General features: G+C 48.1%; 1 protein-coding gene across 2 annotated transcripts in view; it reads left to right on the forward strand.

Moving 5' to 3' along the window:
• The window catches only part of COLQ (collagen like tail subunit of asymmetric acetylcholinesterase), a 66493-nt gene that overhangs the window by 22233 nt on the left and 27357 nt on the right, over window positions 1-16903 (forward strand). For both annotated transcript variants that reach the window (XM_067737417.1, XM_067737418.1), the window contains exons 2-3: window positions 11658-11770; window positions 12876-12977. In XM_067737417.1, coding sequence (XP_067593518.1) covers window positions 11658-11770; window positions 12876-12977 — 215 coding nt within the window. The remainder of the gene's footprint in view (window positions 1-11657; window positions 11771-12875; window positions 12978-16903) is intronic.

The raw sequence follows: 16903 nt of genomic DNA on the forward strand, positions 1-16903 counted from the left end.
CAAGGTGTATGTGGTATGAGTGGGGTTGGTGTGAAGAAAGTTGTAAGGTGCAGCCTTCTCTGGAATCTGTGAATGGGGGAAAACCAGGCAAACTGCCGCTGGTCAGGGTGAGAACTTGGTTGTAGCTGAGCCATCTGACTCACGGTCAGAACCCTTAGTGATGCCACGAGCGTGTGCCCTCACCTCTCCTCTCCTTGGGCTCTTGCGAGCACAAGTTCCAACAGGCAGGGGAGGCCCAGAGCGGAGGGGGCGGAAGTAATGAGCCCTAGCAGCTGTGGAGCAGTTAGTGCATGGCTGCACCTGTAATTTTCCCAACCTGCAAAGGCAGGATGTGTGTGTCACGTCTTTCCTTTGCGGCCTTCTAATGACACATTTGCTTGATTTGAGGGGTTGCTGCTTGATGCAAAAAAAGGGGGCAGAAACAGAAAAGGCTGTCTCTAGTGCCCTACTGATGGGCTGGTCTGGTGAGTGAGAGACCCAGCTGGACACAGTGGTGATCCTGGGGTCATATGTGTAAAAAAAGGACTTTGGAGGTGGTTTGGGCCAAATTCCTTGTGGTGCAGGTGGGGATCCTCAGGTTGAAGAAGGGAGTCGCGCCGGGTCCCATGGTCACTTGCACCTGGACTCACATTTTGATCCAAGTCCCTATGTTTCCAAGAGTAGGTCGGAGTGAATCACTTTCCAAGGATATGCACCAGACTCAAGTGCGTAGTTTGTCCAAAGGGCAAAAACAGCATCAACAACAGCAAAAAGAAAAAAACCCCAAATGTTTGCCGAAAGCCTGCATTACACTCAGCATTGTTTCTACCTGTGATGTGGCCCTGCAGTGGCCACGCACAAAATGGCTTTGGTGTCTGTAAGTCAGGGGGGGCAGTCCCGAAACTCCACGGGGGTTGGCATTTCCAAGGCAGCTGCCTGGGGCTGAGCCACTTGGGGTACCCAGGTTTCTGCAGGCGCCGTGTACACACACACACACAGGATTGTTTCCATTACAACAGAGCCTCTGGGGCTTTCCAGGCTGGACCCGAGCTCAGACACGATTCCACAGAGGCAGCCTAGTCCGGAGAGACCTGGAGGCCACTCAGATGACACCAAAATAGACATGTGAAGGCCTGTTTTAGTGATTGGGAGGAAGAGGCGAGGGGAAGCTGTTCCCAAACACGTCCACCTGATGGAAATATTCTGAGCTGGAATGAGCTGGAAATAAACTAGACGGCGCTAAAAACAAACCTCTCCAGGGAGCTGGGGGGCAGGCAGAAATAGATGGTCCTCACCTGCTGAAGATGAAGTGGGGGGAGGGGGAGGGGACAGAGGGAGGGGGAGGGGTGGACAGTGCAGTAGGCTTGGCAGGAGCAGCTGGTAGTGTGTCTTCCCTAAGGGAGCTCCAGCCTCCAGGAGGGAGTGAAGGAGGGACGGCTCTAAGGGGCCAGGGTCTTTCATCAGTGGAGGCTGCAGAGGGTGCAGACTGCAGGAAGCACTGGGGCCCTATATGGTCTGGAAACAGGAGCGATGAGCAGTGCGCCTTCAGCTCGCGAACCTGCCGCCCCCCAGGTGCCCCTGGCTGGGAGAAGCCGTGCATAGAACCACAGCTCAGCCCTTGCTGAGGCCCAACCGAGGCGGAGGAGAGGCTGCAGCTGGGGCCGGGGAAGGGCTCTGGAGAGCTGCCCGCCTGCCCCAGGCCAGCCGCAGCGGCTTACACTCTAGGAGAGAAACGGGGAGAGGAGTGCCATTGCTGCTGACGTCAAGTCTTGTAACAACACAGCGACCTGGCTGCCTGCCCTCCGGCTCGGCTGCGGCTCCTCTTCTTGGACACAAACAACCTCACAGAACGACAGCCAACGGGGCCACTCTGTGACCGTGATGGATCAAGATAAAAACAAGGCTACTCTGTCACCATGCCAGACACGGACACAACAACACTATCCCGCAGCCAGCAGGCCCTCTGTCGTTGCTCACGTGGGTAACCGTGCTGCTGCTTTATGCCCACAGCTCCTGTCTCCTCTTCTTCTGGATGAAAATTAAGATGTAGCCACAGGACTTCCCTGGTGGTCCAGTGGTTAAGAATCTGCCTGCCAATGCAGGGGACACGGGTTCAAGCCCTGGTCTGGGAAGATCCCACATGCCGCAGAGCAACTAAGCCCACGAGCCACAACTACTGAGCCCGAGTGCTGCAACTACTGAAACCCGCGCACCCAGAGCCTGTGCTCTGCAACAAGAGAAGCCAGAGCAATGAGAAGCCCGCGTACTGCAACAAAGAGTAGCCCCTGCTTGCCGCAACTAGAGAAAGCCCCTGTGCAGCAACGAAGACCCAACACAGCCAAACAAACAAATAAATAAATAAATTTATTTTTTAAAAAAAAGATGAAGTCATAGACTAACCCTCATGTCCTGACAGCAGCCAGTCCAGAGCAAGGCCAGACTTGGCTTCCCCATAAGCTCCCGCCAGCATCACGAAGCAAAAGCCCAACTCCTAGAATAAATCCTTTCTCACGGCCTCTTACCGAGATGCCGATGGGTCCCCTAGTGTGCGTCCTCCCTCATGGCAATGAGGCACTTTCTATCTCAGGTGGTTGTTCCAGGAACACCCCTGGCCTTCTTCTTAGCTCCCAATCTTTATTTCCACACACATGCAGTCATAGTGTCCAGATCAACAGGAAGGACTCTGGAACCAGAGTTCAAATCCTGGCTCTGTCGCTTACTAGTTGTATGACCTTGGGCAAGTTGCTTCACCTCTTTGCCTCAGCTACCGGATCTGTAAAATGGGGATGATGATCATGGTAATAATAGTACTTAACTCTCAGGGTTTCTCTGAGGATTAGGTGAATTTATATGTGTGAAGCATTTAAATGGTGCCTGGCATGTAGTAAATTTTAAAAATTAATTCAGCAAACATTTTCGGAATATCCAGTGTATGCCAGGTGCTGTGCTAGACCCTATGGATCAAAACTGATGCCCATCCTCACAGACAGCACAAGGAAACACCCCATGGATAAGAGCTAACATGGGGTAAACCTGGAGAAAGCATAGCAGGATCCCTCCGTCTTGGCCTGGGAATCACGGAAAGCTTCTTGGTGGAGGGTGAACCTGACAGTTCTTGCTGTAGAGTAAGAGTCTCCAGGATGGGGCTGGGTGTGGGAGGGCAGAGTGGGCCCTGAGCAGAGGGCGCGGCAGCTGCCTACAGACAGGGGCACATTTAGGCACCGCTCTGCCCCCACAAGGCCTAGTCCAGTGCCTGGCAAAGCACACGCACAGATGAACAAATGTCTCACACTAAAGCTGGAAGCTTTCCTCCAAACCAGTGCCTTCTCTGACTATTCTATCTTAAACTCGGACCACTGTTGCCCCAGGTGCCCTGCAACATCAGAATCACCCTGATCCTTCCTCCTCTTTCACCCCTGCCGTGCACTGACCCCCAGTCTCTTTCTCCCCAGGATGTTTGTGTGGCCCCTTCCTTCCGGCCCTCACTGCTTCCATACCACCGCAGGCCCTGATAGCATATCTCCACGCCCGGCCTGCAGCCTGCTTGCTGCCTGCCGTTCTCTGAGCTCTCCTTGCCCACCTTGCCTCTACACCGTCTTTCCCAGCACCGTGTTGATCCTATTACTCCTTCACTCAGCACCTTCTGTGGCTCCCTACTACATTTTTTTAAAAATTTATGTTAACTCTCTTATCTATTTATTTATTTTTGGTTGCGTTAGGTCTTCGTTGCTGTGCGTGGGCTTTCTTTGGTTGCAGCGAGCAGGGGCTACTCTTCGTTGCGGTGCATGGGCTTCTCATTGTGGTGGCTTCTCTTGTTGTGGAGCACAGGCTCTAGAGCACAGGCTCAGTAGTTGTGGCTCACGGGCTTAGCTGCTCCACAGCATGTGGGATCTTCCCGGACCAGGGCTTGAACCCGTGTCCCCTGCATCGGCAGGCGGATTCTTAACCACTGTGCCACCAGGGAAGCCCCCCTACTACACTTTGAATAAAGCCCAAACCCTTTGGTGGGGGATCCAAAACTGCATGATCTAGCCCCAAACTAACTTTCCAGCTCTTCTTTCCGGAACCTCCTCTCCCATTAGACCTACACCTTAAAACTTCTTGCTTCTGTGCTCTATTTAACTTATTTACAGGGTCTGCCTTCCCTTGCTCCCTTCCAGAGAACCTTCTCCCATAGCCTCAGTGGAGCTGGCAACACACTGAGATGATGCTGAAGATTGGGCCTGGTCCTGGGTGGGTCTGCACAGCCACCCCAGGGACCTGTCACTTGACTGGAAAAAAATGTGTAGGGCCATCAGAGTCCCCGTCATGGATATTTGAAACAAGAGCCACAAAGGGATGTTCCAGGCAAAACAGATGCTGGAGGTAAACGATTTGAGGTGAGACCGGGTCAGCCATCATGCAGTGATGGGGGAGTAAAGATGCAAAAAAAGACAGGGTGGGTCAGCCTGTGGCAGGTAGTGCCCATCTTGCTCTCATAAAATAAAGGCAGAGCCACCTGAGTGAGGATGACACCAGTAAGCAGAGCCGAGAGGTCGGGAGAGACGATTCCTGCTGATGTCATGGAATTCCAGGTACAGCCCTGCCAGAAGCCATCTGCCTGAGGACTTCTTAGTTACGGCCAGCAAGATGGCAGAGTAGAAGGACGTGAGCTCACCCCTTCTTAAAAAAACACTGAAATCACAACTGAACAACCATTGACAAAAAAACCGCTGGAACCTACCAAAAAAGGTACCCTACATCCAAAGACAAAGAAGAAGCCAAAACAAGATGGTAGGAGGGGTGCAAGCACAATAAAATCAAATCCCATACCCACTGTGTGGGCGACCCACAAACTGGAAAACAATTATACCACAGTGGTTCTCCCACAGCAGTGAAAGTTCTGAGCCCCACGTCCGGCTTCCCAGCCTGGGGGTCTGGCAATGGGAGGAGGAGCCCCCAGAGAATCTGGCTCTGAAGGCCATCAGGGTTTGATTGCAGGAGTTCCACAGGACTGGGGGAAATGGAAACTCCACTCTTGGAGGGCACACAAGGTCACGTGTCCACCAGGACCCAGGGGAAAAAGCAGTGACCTCATAAGAGACTGGGACAGACCTACCTGCTAGTATTGGAGGGTCTCCTGTGGAGGCAGGGGGCAGCTGTGGCTCACTGTGGGGACAAAGACACTGGAAGGAGCAGCTCTGGCATGTACTCATTGGTGTGAACCCTCCTGGAGGCTGCCACTTCCTCCCCAAGACCTAGCCCCACCCAACAGCCTATAGGCCCCAGTGCTGGGACGCCTCAGGCCAGACAACCAACAGGGTGAGAACACAGCCCCACCCATCAGCAGACAGGCTGCTTAAAGTCTTCCTGAGCACAGCCCTGCCCACCAGAGGAACAAGACCCAGCTCCACCCACCAGTGGGCAGGAGCCAGCCCCTCGCATCAGGAAGCCTGCACAAGCCTCTTGGATAGCCTTGTCCACCAGCGGGCAGACAGCAGAAGCAAGAAGAACTACAATCCGTGAGCCTGCAGAGCAGAAACCATAATCACAAAAAGTCAGACAGAATGAAACAGCAGAGGACTATGTCCCAGATGAAGGAAGAAGCTAAAGCCCCAGAAGAACAAATAAGTAAATGGAGACAGGCAATCTGCCAGAAAAAGAATTCAGAGTAACGATAGTGAAGATGATCCAAGATCTCAGAAAAAGAATGGAGGCACAGACTGAGAAGATGCAAGCAATGTTTAACAAAGACCTAGAAGAACTAAAGAACAAACAAACAGAGATGAACAATACAATAACTGAAATGAAAAAGACACTAAGAGGAATCAATAGCAGAGTAACTGAGGCAGAAGAACGGATAAGTGAGCTGCAAGACAGAATGGTGGAAATCACTGCCACAGAACAGAATAAAGGAAGAAAGAATGAAAAGAAATGAAGACAGTCTAAGAGACCTCTGGGACAACATTAAATGCACCAACATTTGCATTATAGGGGTCCCAGAAGGAGAAGAGAGAGAGAAAAGACCTGAGAAAATATTTGAAGAGTAATAGCTGAAAACTTCCCTAACATGGGACAGGAAACAGTCACCCAAGTCCAGGAAGCACAGAGAGTCCCAGGCAGGATAAACCCAAGGAGGAACATGGCAAGACACATAGTAGTCAAACTGACAAAAATTAAAGACCAAGAAAGAATATTAAAAGCAATAAGGGAAAAGTAGCAGATAACATACAAGGGAACTCCCATAAGGTTATCAGCTGATTTCTCAGCAGAAGCTCTGCTGGTCAGAAGGGAGGGGCACAATATATTTAAAGTGATGAAAGGCTAGGACCTACAACCAAGAATTCTCTATTCAGCAAGGCTCTCATTCAGATTCCACGGAGAAATCAAAAGCTTTACAGACAAGCAAAAGCTAAGAGAATTCACCACCACAAGATCAGCTTTGCACCAAATGCTAAATGAACTTCTCTAAGCGGAAAAGAAAATGCCATGACTAGAAACAAGAAAATTACAAATGGAAAAGCTCACCAGTAAAGGCAAACATAAAGTAAAAGAAGGAAATCATCTGTGCAAAAATATGCTATCAAAATCAGCAATTGTGAGAAGGGAGAGTACAAGTGCAGGATACTGGAAATGCATTTGAAATTAAAAGACCAGCAACTTAAAACAATCTTGTTTATATACAGACTGCTATATCAAAACCTCATGGTAACTGCAAACCAAAAATCTACAATAGATACGCACACAAAAAGGAATCCAAACACAACATTAAAGTTAGTTGTCAAGTCACAAGAGAAGAGAACAAAAGAGGAAGGGAAGGAAAAGGACCTGCAAAAACAAATCCAAAACAATTAAGAAAATGGCACTAGGAACATACATATCGATAATTACCTTAAATGTAAATGGATTATATGCTCCAACCAAAAGACATAGATAGACTGGCTGAATGGATACAAAAACAAGACCTGTATATATGCTGTCTACAAGAGACCCACTTCAGATCTAGGGACACATACAGACTGAAAGTGAGGGGATGGAAAAAGGTATTCCATGCAAATGGAAATCAAAAGAAAGCTGGAATAGCAATACTCATATCAGATAAAATAGACTTTAAAATAAAGACTGTTATAAGAGACAAAGAAGGACACTGCATAATGATCAAGGGATCAATCCAAGAAGAAGATATAACAATTGTAAGTATATATGCACCCAATATAGGAGCACCCCAATATATAAGGCAAATACTAACAGACATAAAATGAGAAACCAATAGTAACACAATAATAGTGGGAGACTTTAACACCCCACTTTCATCAATGGACAGATCATCCAGACAGAAGATCAATAAGGAAACACAGGCCTTAAATGACACATTAGACCAGCTGGACCTGACTGATATTTATTGATCCCTCTACTCAAAAGCCACAGAATACACATTCCTCTCAAGTGCACATGAAACATTCTCCAGGATTGATCACATGCTGGGCCACAAAGGAAGCCTTGGTAGATTTAAGAAAATTGAAATCATATCAAGCATTTTTCTGACCACAACACTATGAGATTAGAAATCTACTACAAGAAAAAAACTGTAAAAAACACAAACATGTGGAGGCTAAACAATATGCTGCTGAACAACCAATGGATCACTGAAGAAATCAAAGAGGAAATTAAAAAAAGACAGGGTGAACAGATGCACAGGAGGAAGCATAAGAGAGGAGAGGGGGAGAAGAGGAGGGGGAGGGGGAGAGAGGGAGAGAGAGGAGGTGGGGGGGGAGAGGAGAGAGGGGAGGGAGGGGAAGGAGAGGGGAAGAGAGAGGAGAGGGGAGGAGAAGAGGAGTGCCAGGAATTTCAGTTCCTGCTCTTCCTAACATTTGGCAGCTTTATGATGAACCTCCCTTTTCTCCCACCTGAGCCGGTGTGAATGAACTTCTGCTTCTGGCAGTCAAAGTGGCCTGAATAGAACGTTGTCTCTACCTGCTTTTCCTCCCTCCCCCTGGGGAGCCTTCCTCCTCCATCACCCCTGCCCCATCCAGTCCTTCAAGGCCTAGCTCTAGTGCCCCTGACTGCCCTAGACAGTTCCTGGGTCTAGAAGACTTCCTGTCTGAATCTTCCCCAATCTTCCAGAGCTAGCAGGAATGCCACCTCCTCCAGAAAGGCTCCCATGTCCCTCCCAGCTGGTCATCACCTCTTCCTTGCTTCTCTGAATTCCCTCAGTTCCTTGTTAACTTACCTGGCCTGGGGCAGATGCTGCTTTTGTGTGGGAACCAGATTCTGTGGACTGTTCATGACCAAGCCAGTCTCCAAACATGGGATAAGCCAACAGTTTCTAATGGGGCCATTTTGTTTGTTTGTTTGTTATTTTTTTATTTTTATTGAAGTATTTTATTGAATTACAAAGTTGTGTTAGTTTTTGGTATACAGCAAAGTGATTCATATATATATATATGAATATGAATATATATTCATATATATATGATATATACATATATATATCAGATTCTTTTCTGTTATGGTTTATTACAGGATATTGAATATAGTTTCTGTGCTATACAGAAGGACCTTGTTGTTTATCCACTTTATATATAGTAGTTTGTATCTGCTAATCCCAGACTCCTAATTTATCCCTCCCCCATCTTTCCCCTTTGGTAACCATAAATTTGTTTTCTGTGTCTGTGAGTCTGTTTCTGTTTTGTAAATAAGTTCACTTGTATCATTTTTTTAGATTCCACATACAAGTGATATATTTGTCTTACTCTGACTTACGTCACTTAGTATGATAATCTCTATGTCCATCCATGTTGCTGCAGATGGCATTATTTCATTCTCTTTTATGGCCGAGTATTATTCCATTGTATACATGTACCACATCTTCTTTATCCATCCATCAGTGGACATTTACGTTGCTTCCATGTCTTGGCAATTGTAAATAGTGCTGCGATGAACGTAGGGGTGCATGCATCTTTTTGAATTAGAGTTTTATCTAGGTATATACCCAGGAGTGGGATTGCTAGATCACATGGTAGCTCTATTTTTAGCTTTTTAAGGAAACTCCATACTGTTCTCCATAGTGGCTGTACCCATTTACATTCCCACCAACAGTGTAGGAGGGTTCCCTTTTCTCCACACCCTCTCCAGCATTTGTTATTTGTAGACTTTTTGATGATGGTCATTCTGACTGGTGTGAAATGGTGCCTCATTGTAGTTTTGATTTGCATTTCTCTAATAAGTAGTGATGTTGAGCATCTTCTCATGTGCCTATTGGCAATCTGTATATCTTCTTTGGAGAAATGTCTATTTAGGTCTTCTGCCCATTTTTTGATTGGGTTGTTTGTTTTTTTGTTGTTGAGCTGTATGAATTGTTTGTGTATTTTGGAAATTAATCCCTAGTTGGTCGCATCATTTGCAAATATTTTCTCCCATTCTGTAGGTTGTCTTTTTGTTTTGTTTATGGTTTCCTTCGCTGTGCAAAAGCTTATTAGTTTGATTAAGTCCCATTTATTTATTTTTGCTTTTATTTCTATTGCCTTGGGAGACTGACCTAAGAAAACATTGCTACAATTTATGTCAGAGAGTATTTCGTGGGGCCACGTTGGAAATTTTCATTTTCAGTTGTCACAGTGGCTGAGGTGAGAGGTTTCCCGCAAAGAGTGGGACAGAATCATACATGAAGAGTGATTCCATGTCCCACATGACTCTGAAATGTCACATGGATGATACATACCCTGTATAATTATCTCATCCTAGAAACTGATTCTCTTTGACATCAAATTTGTTGAACGGTTGTAGTATGAAACTGAGTTTTCTGAGACTACAACTGCTGAGTAATGACTGTGCTTTGTTTGGTTGGGATTTTACCCAGTGTTTTTCATCATTTGAGAAAATCACATTGCACAGCGGGCACGTCACTTGAAGCATCTGTGTTGCCTCTACTGCACCTTGTGCATTCACTGCGGTTTCGCATATAGGTGCAAGCATCTAACTACATCATCATGTTTCCTGATGTGCTAGTGCCTGACCACTTATAGTCAAAATATGCCTGTTTATATCATAAATCACTTTTCTGAGAGTTCTCTTTTATATTATATTCAGAGCACTATATTGATTTTTTAATTGTATAGGTATGTTGTATGTTGTATGTTGTATGTTGTATGTTGTATGTATGAATTTCATTTTAGGATAACAAAGGTGTCTTTAAAAATGTTCCTTGCCAATGGGGACATTGTGTCTGAGGGCGCTGAGGACCACTGGCCCTGCCAGTGGATGCTCCTCTGCTGGGTGTGAGGGTGTAGGTGTGCTCAGGGCAGTGATTCCCGGGGCGCTGGAGCTGACACAAGCCGCCCCACACCGGGTGCCTTCTGGGGAGCACCTACTGGTTGCCTGGTGTGTGAGGCAAGTCTTGGATCCCAGGGTGGAAAGAGAAGGCTAGCACTGTCCCCTGGGAGACAACACTGAAAACTGGGTTCAGGGCAAGAGGAGTGCAGGGGGTGGGGGGAAACCCGCCCATGTTCTGTGAGATCCGAGGTTTGGAGAAAGGGTGGAGATGGAGGTACCATCACAAGACCAAAACTGGGAGCTGGAAAATTACAGCTTTGGGCGATCATGGATCTCACTGCTATGAATGTTCTAGTACGTGTGTTGGGTGAACACATACTCACTTTTCCATCAGTAAACGCCTAGGAGTGAGTTGCCGAGCTATCGTATGTGCCTATGTTCAGCTTTAGTAGACAATGCCGAGAGTTTTCCAAAGAGGTTGAAGCAATTTCCACTCCCACCAGCCAATGCATGAGCCTGAATGGGAACCCTATTCAGCAGCATAAAAACGACAAGCAATGACCAGGAAGCCCCTCACAGACACTATGTAGAGCAAAAGAAGGACACAAGAATTCCCGTTCATATAAAGTTCAAATACAGGCACAAGGACTCCCCAGGGCTAGCAGCCAGGGTGGTGTACAGGGAGCAGTGCAGAGACTGGACAGGAGCTGAAAGGGCTTCTAGAGGCCAGGGAGTTCTGTGTCTCCACCCAAGTGCTGGCTTCTAGGGTGTGTCCCCTTTGCAGGAATCCAGTGGGCTGTACACTTAGGATCTGTGTCCTTCCTGCCAGGTACACTTCAACACTGAACATGTACTAACACTGAACACGGGCATGTGACAAGGAAGCTGTAAGTATCCAGGGTCCTCTCTTCATCTCCTCACACCTGTGTCTGGAGACATTAAACCTTAGCTCTCCAGTGAGCATGGGTGACCTCGAATGTCTGTGTAGAGTCTGGAGTCAAATCTACGTTTGAAATCCTGGCTCTGGGTCTGATCAGCGCTGCCCCCAGCCCTTCTGCCTCCCCCCTCAGAACAGTTCCTTCTGGGCACAGCATCAAGGGTATTAACAGACACTGCCTTCTCCCCAACTGTTGGGGGTACCTTATGAGTAAGTTTGAACTTGGCATTCCTTGTCCCATCTACAGAGTGACCAGTCAGTGTCTGGAGAAGCAGCCCTGGACCTCGTGATGGTCACAGTGGCCACACCATCTGTTCATTTATCCAGTGAAGGCAGGGGAGGGCTAGATCAGGTATAGGCAGGAGGTGTGCTCACACCCAACAGCCTGGAAATGAGACTCGAAAATGAGATGTAGTCTTCCCGGGCGCGGTGGACACCCAGAGGCCCTAGCACTGACCCCACGCTAATGAGCATTGTTTTCTCTGAACAGCCCTTCCCGGCCTGGATCAGAAGAAGCGTGGCGGCCACAGAGCATGCTGCCTGCTGACCCCCCCGCCACCCCCTCTGTTCCCACCACCGTTCTTCAGAGGGGGCCGAAGTCCGGTGAGTAGCTTTGGGCTCATGAGAGAGCAGACATGCAGGTCCCAGGGCCACCACACAGCTCACCTTCTCCCCCACTGCTCAGTGGGAGTCTGTCCGGAGGGATCTAGCTCTCTGCCCTCACGTGGCACGCGGAGCCCAGATTGGACATTTAGCTGTTTCTGGTACGTGTCTGTTCTCCCACCACCTTAAACAAGTGATGAAGGGAAATGCTTCTCAGCAGGGAATTGGACTTGGCAAGGTGTCCCATCCTCTCAAAAACACTGAGGTGAATTTATAACTTTCTGGGCTCCTATCGGCTCGGACATGGAATTTTCCCTTCTGTCTTTCTTCTGCCCAAGTGCTTGTGAAATTCCCTTCCACAGCCCGAACTGAACTTACACCATATCCATGAGGTGACACAGGAAACAGTCCTGTGAGAGGGAACGGAAGTGGGGAGAGAGGAAAAGGTGAGGAAAGAGCAGGGTCGGAGAAGCTGACCTAGAAGATAGCTGGCCAGGGCATTTCAGGGATTTGAGATGCTCCAGAACCTCTTAGACCTGTACCCTCCAGTACAGTAACCACTGGCCCTATGTGACCAGCTCCAGTTGAGATGTGCTGAGTGTAAAATACACATTGGATGCATTTTATAAGAATGTAAAATATCTCAGTAATTTTTTTACATTGAATATACATTGAAATAATAATACTTGGGATATATTGGGTAAGATAAAATACTTATTAAAATTGATTTCACTTGCTTCCTTTTACCTTTTTTATGTGGCTACCAGGAAATTTTGAACTATATAGGATGTCTCGCATTGGTGGCTCACATTATATTTCTCTTGGATGGTGCTGTCCTGGACATTGGATAAAGGCCCCTGAGTGAGCTTCCTAACTCCATCCGAGAGGTCATTATCTCTCTGTAATCCATTCAAACCAGGTTCGTCTCAGAGCAGATGAGAGAATGGAAACTGGGGACCCAGAGGTCACCTTCTTGAGATGCCCACTGGGTGTCAGGGAAACGCCAGCCTCAGGGGCTGGGCTATAGAACAGGTCTGTGTCCAAGAGGTAACCATTCTTCTGTCCCCCAAGTCTGACCTGTAACCTGTGTCGCTTTGCCTTGAAGCTTCTCTCCCCAGACATGAAGAATCTCGTCCTGGAACTGGAGACCACACGGCCCCCATGCGTGCAAGGGTCGCTCAGCTCCCCCGGGCCTCCGGGGCCCCAGGTCGGTGCATCCCCCAGGCCCTACCCTGCTGCCCTCTGTTCAGAGCAGGGATGCCCTCTGGGCAGAGCTGCCCCTTTTCAGGTGACATGGGGTTGTCTTCCTGCCCTGGAGGAACCACATGGACAGAACACTGGTTTATCTCTGGGGGATTCTGCCTCCCAGCCTTGACGACCTCCTCCACACAATGGGGATAATAACTTCCCTTGCAGTACTGGATTTGGGGGGTGACCAAGTGAGCTGCTTGGTCGCTTGGGCACCCCCCAAAGTGGTGATAATGGGTGTGGTTATTATTATAGTTATCACCAGACAAACATTTGATGACAATGTGACCCCACCAGTGGACCCAGGGGTACCTGCATTCAGGCCAGAAAAATGGAGGTAACAGGGAACTTGTTACCCTGAGCTCAGTTTGGCCCCCAGATACTGGCACCACGTAGCTGACCTCTCCCCACCAAAGCTCAAGTAAGAGTGAGAAGCAGGCAAAATGCTAGAGAAAGGATTTTCTAGGCAGACAAAGAGTACCCTCCAGAGACCCTGTCTCACGGACTCCTGGCCCCTCTGGCCGGCCTGGGAGAGGGGGTCCATCAAGGAGGAACATCCCTCAGCCTGGGGTCTGGGCCTGCCATGGGGACGGGAAAGAGGAATTATGTCACCCTTCCTGGGGAACCCCTCCTGTGGCTTTCCATCATGGGAAGAAGACCAGACAAACTCCTCACCCTGGGAGCAAAGCCCCACACGCGGGGACCCGTTATCTCCTGCATCAGCTCAAATGACCACCACTGCCCACTCAATGTAGCCACAGTGCACCTGTTGAGTGCTCAAGCACCCGAAGCTTGCTCCAGCCTTAGGGCCCTGAGGCTTGTGGCTCTGGCTGTTTGGCACGCTCTGCCTTCTGATTTTCACCATGGCCAGCTCCTTTGTCCCTCAGCACTCAGTGTGCCCGCCACCTCCTCAGACACGTCTGCTCAGCCACTCCGCCTGCAGTACCCTCCCCGTCACTCTCCACCCAATGACCTATTTTCTTTCTCGGCAGAGTTTTCTCACGTTGTTACGGTTTTCTTAGTTTTTGTTCCTTTGGTCTCCCTTTCATAAAATGTCAGCTCTATGGCTGGGGTTGGCAAACTATGGCCAGGGGTCCAATCTGGCTTTTTTTTGTAGTTAAATATTATCGTCTCTGGCTGCTTTTGCACTAACGGGTAGAGTTGAGTAGTTGTGACAGAATTGCTATATCAGAGCCACAGCCTAAGATACCTCCTATCTGGCTTCTTGCAGAACCAGTAAACTGACCCCTGGTCTTGCGAGCAGGGACATTGTCTACCTTGCTCATGCTGTGTGCCCAGCCCACACCAGTGCCCGGGGTGTAGAGCTTCCCCATCAATATTTGTTGAATGCAATGAGGAAAACAGGTGGACCAGAGCTGCCACAGAGGGGCTGGGGAGTCTGCATAAAGGCATGGTGGGCACCCGAGGGTCAGCTCTGGGGGGATTTCTATCTTCCCAGCCTTGAAGTCCATGCTGACAGCAAGTGATAGCACATGAGAAACGATGCTGAAAGCTCAGCCTCCCTGCACTGGTGCCGAATCAAATCTCAGAGACAGAGTTTTGGGTGAAGTAGAAGAGGACAGCTTTATTACTTTGCCAGGCAAAGGGGGCCACAGCGGGCTAATGCCCTCAGAACTGTGTGTCCCAACCCCAGACGACTGGATGAAGAGTTTTATAACAGTGGTTCAAGGGTGGGGTCTCTGACAAGATTAGGGTGTGAGCAGGGCCTGCCCTCCTTTAATCTCATCTCCTCACCTTGATGAGCTTCTCTGGTCCCTTTAATCTTGCCTCAGGTGGTCTCCTGGCTGCTCGTCCTTTGTTCGAATCCACCCTTTGGAACTCAGGGAAGGTCATAGAGGCTGGAGTCTTGCCTACAAGAAACAGGGGACAGTAAGGCCAGACACTATAAAGCTCTTAGAGGAAAACATAGGCAGAACACACTATGACATAAATCACAGCAAGATCCTTTTTGACCCCCTTCCTAGAGAAATGGAAATAAAACCAAAAATAAGCAAATGGGACCTAATGAAACTTCAAAGCTTTTGCACAGCAAAGGAAACCATAAACAAGATGAAAAAACAACCCTCAGAATGGGAGAAAATATTTGCATATGAAGCAACTGACAAAGGATTAGTCTCCAAAATTTACAAGCAGTTCATACAGCTCAATATCAAAGAAACACACAACCCATTCCAAAAATGGACAGAAAACCTAAACAGACATTTCTGCAAAGAAGATATACAGATTGCCAACAAACACATGAAAGGATGCGCAACAGCACTAATCATTAGAGAAACGAAAATCAAAACTACAATGAGGTATCACCTCACATCAGTCAGATTGGTCATCATCAAAAAATCTACAAACAATAAATGCTGGAGAGGGTGTGGAGAAAAGGGAACCCTCTTGCACTGTCGGTGGGAATGTATATTGATACGGCCACTATGGAGAACAGTATGGAGGTTCCTTAAAAAACTAAAAACAGAACTACCATACGACCCAGCAATCCCACTGCTGCGCATATACCCTGAGACAACCATAATTTGAGAAGAGTCATGTACCACAATGTTCACTGCAGCTCTAAATAGCCAGGACATGGAAGCAACCTAAGTGTCCATCGACAGATGAATGGATAAAGATGTGGCACATATATACAATGGAACATTACTCAGCCATAAAAAGAAACGAAATTGAGTTATTTGTGGTGAGGTGGAAGGACCTACAGTCTGTCATACAGAGTGAAGTAAGTCAGAAATAGAAAAACAAATACTGTATGCTAACACATATATATGGAATCTAAAAAAAAAAAAAAAAAAAGGTTCTGAAGAACCTAGGGGCAGGACAGGAATAAAGACGAAGACGTAGAGAATGGACTTAAGGACACAGGGAGGGGAGAAGGGTAAGCTGTGACAAAGCGAGAGAGTGGCATGGACATATATACACTACCAAACGTAAAATAGATAGCTAGTGGGAAGCAGCCGCATAGCACGGAGAGATCGCTTGGTGCTTTGTGACCACCTAGAGGGGTGGGATAGGGAGGGTGGGAGGGAGGGAGACGCAAGAGGGAAGAGATATGGGGATATATGTATATGTATAACTGATTCACTTTGTTATAGAGCAGAAACTAACACACCATTGTAAAGCAATTATACTCCAAAGAAGATGTTAAAAAAAAAGAAACAGGGGACAAAAAAAGGTTTCCGTGCCTGGGACCACCACAGGCCCCGCTCGGTTTCAGAACCCACAGCGAACCCATGGGAAGGGGGTTCCTGCTGCCCCCAGACTTCGGTGTCCAGCCCCATATGCATGCCTCCAACCTCGTGCAATCCCACGTGTGTCACTCCGAGGCTGTGCTGCCAACTCTGGGGACACAGTGTGAGGACCAGCAACACTGGCGTCACCTGGGAACTTGCTGGAAACGCAGAATCTCACCCTCCCCTCCTCCATCCCACATCCTTCAACCAGAATCTGCATTTTAACAAGACCCTCCAGAGGAAATCAGTCCATATCAAAGTTTGGGAAGTGCTGAGCTAGGGAGAGCACAACGGCCTGATACATAGTTCTCGTCCATTTCAAGAAAATGCAAAAAAGTGAGGCTTGGAAAAGAAAAAAGAATGGAACTGAAACTCTCCCTCCTCCCGTCCCTAAAACAGGAGAGTAAACCAAAGATAGTGGTTCCCAAACTTTTCTGCACATTAGAATCCCCTGGGATTCCTGTGTCCCTCGGGAATTTTAAAAGATCCCCAGGGGTTTCTAATGTGCAGAGAGGCTTAGGAACCCCTGGCTGAGGGATTGTTGGTCATCTGGACAAGCCTCATAGAAATCCTGTTTCAGACAGGCTTTGCGTGAGGCGTGCTCACCTGCAGATCTTGGGGATGAAGTGGT

The sequence above is a fragment of the Pseudorca crassidens genome, chromosome 5, assembly GCF_039906515.1.
Source record: "Pseudorca crassidens isolate mPseCra1 chromosome 5, mPseCra1.hap1, whole genome shotgun sequence".
NCBI classification, from domain to species: domain Eukaryota; kingdom Metazoa; phylum Chordata; class Mammalia; order Artiodactyla; family Delphinidae; genus Pseudorca; species Pseudorca crassidens.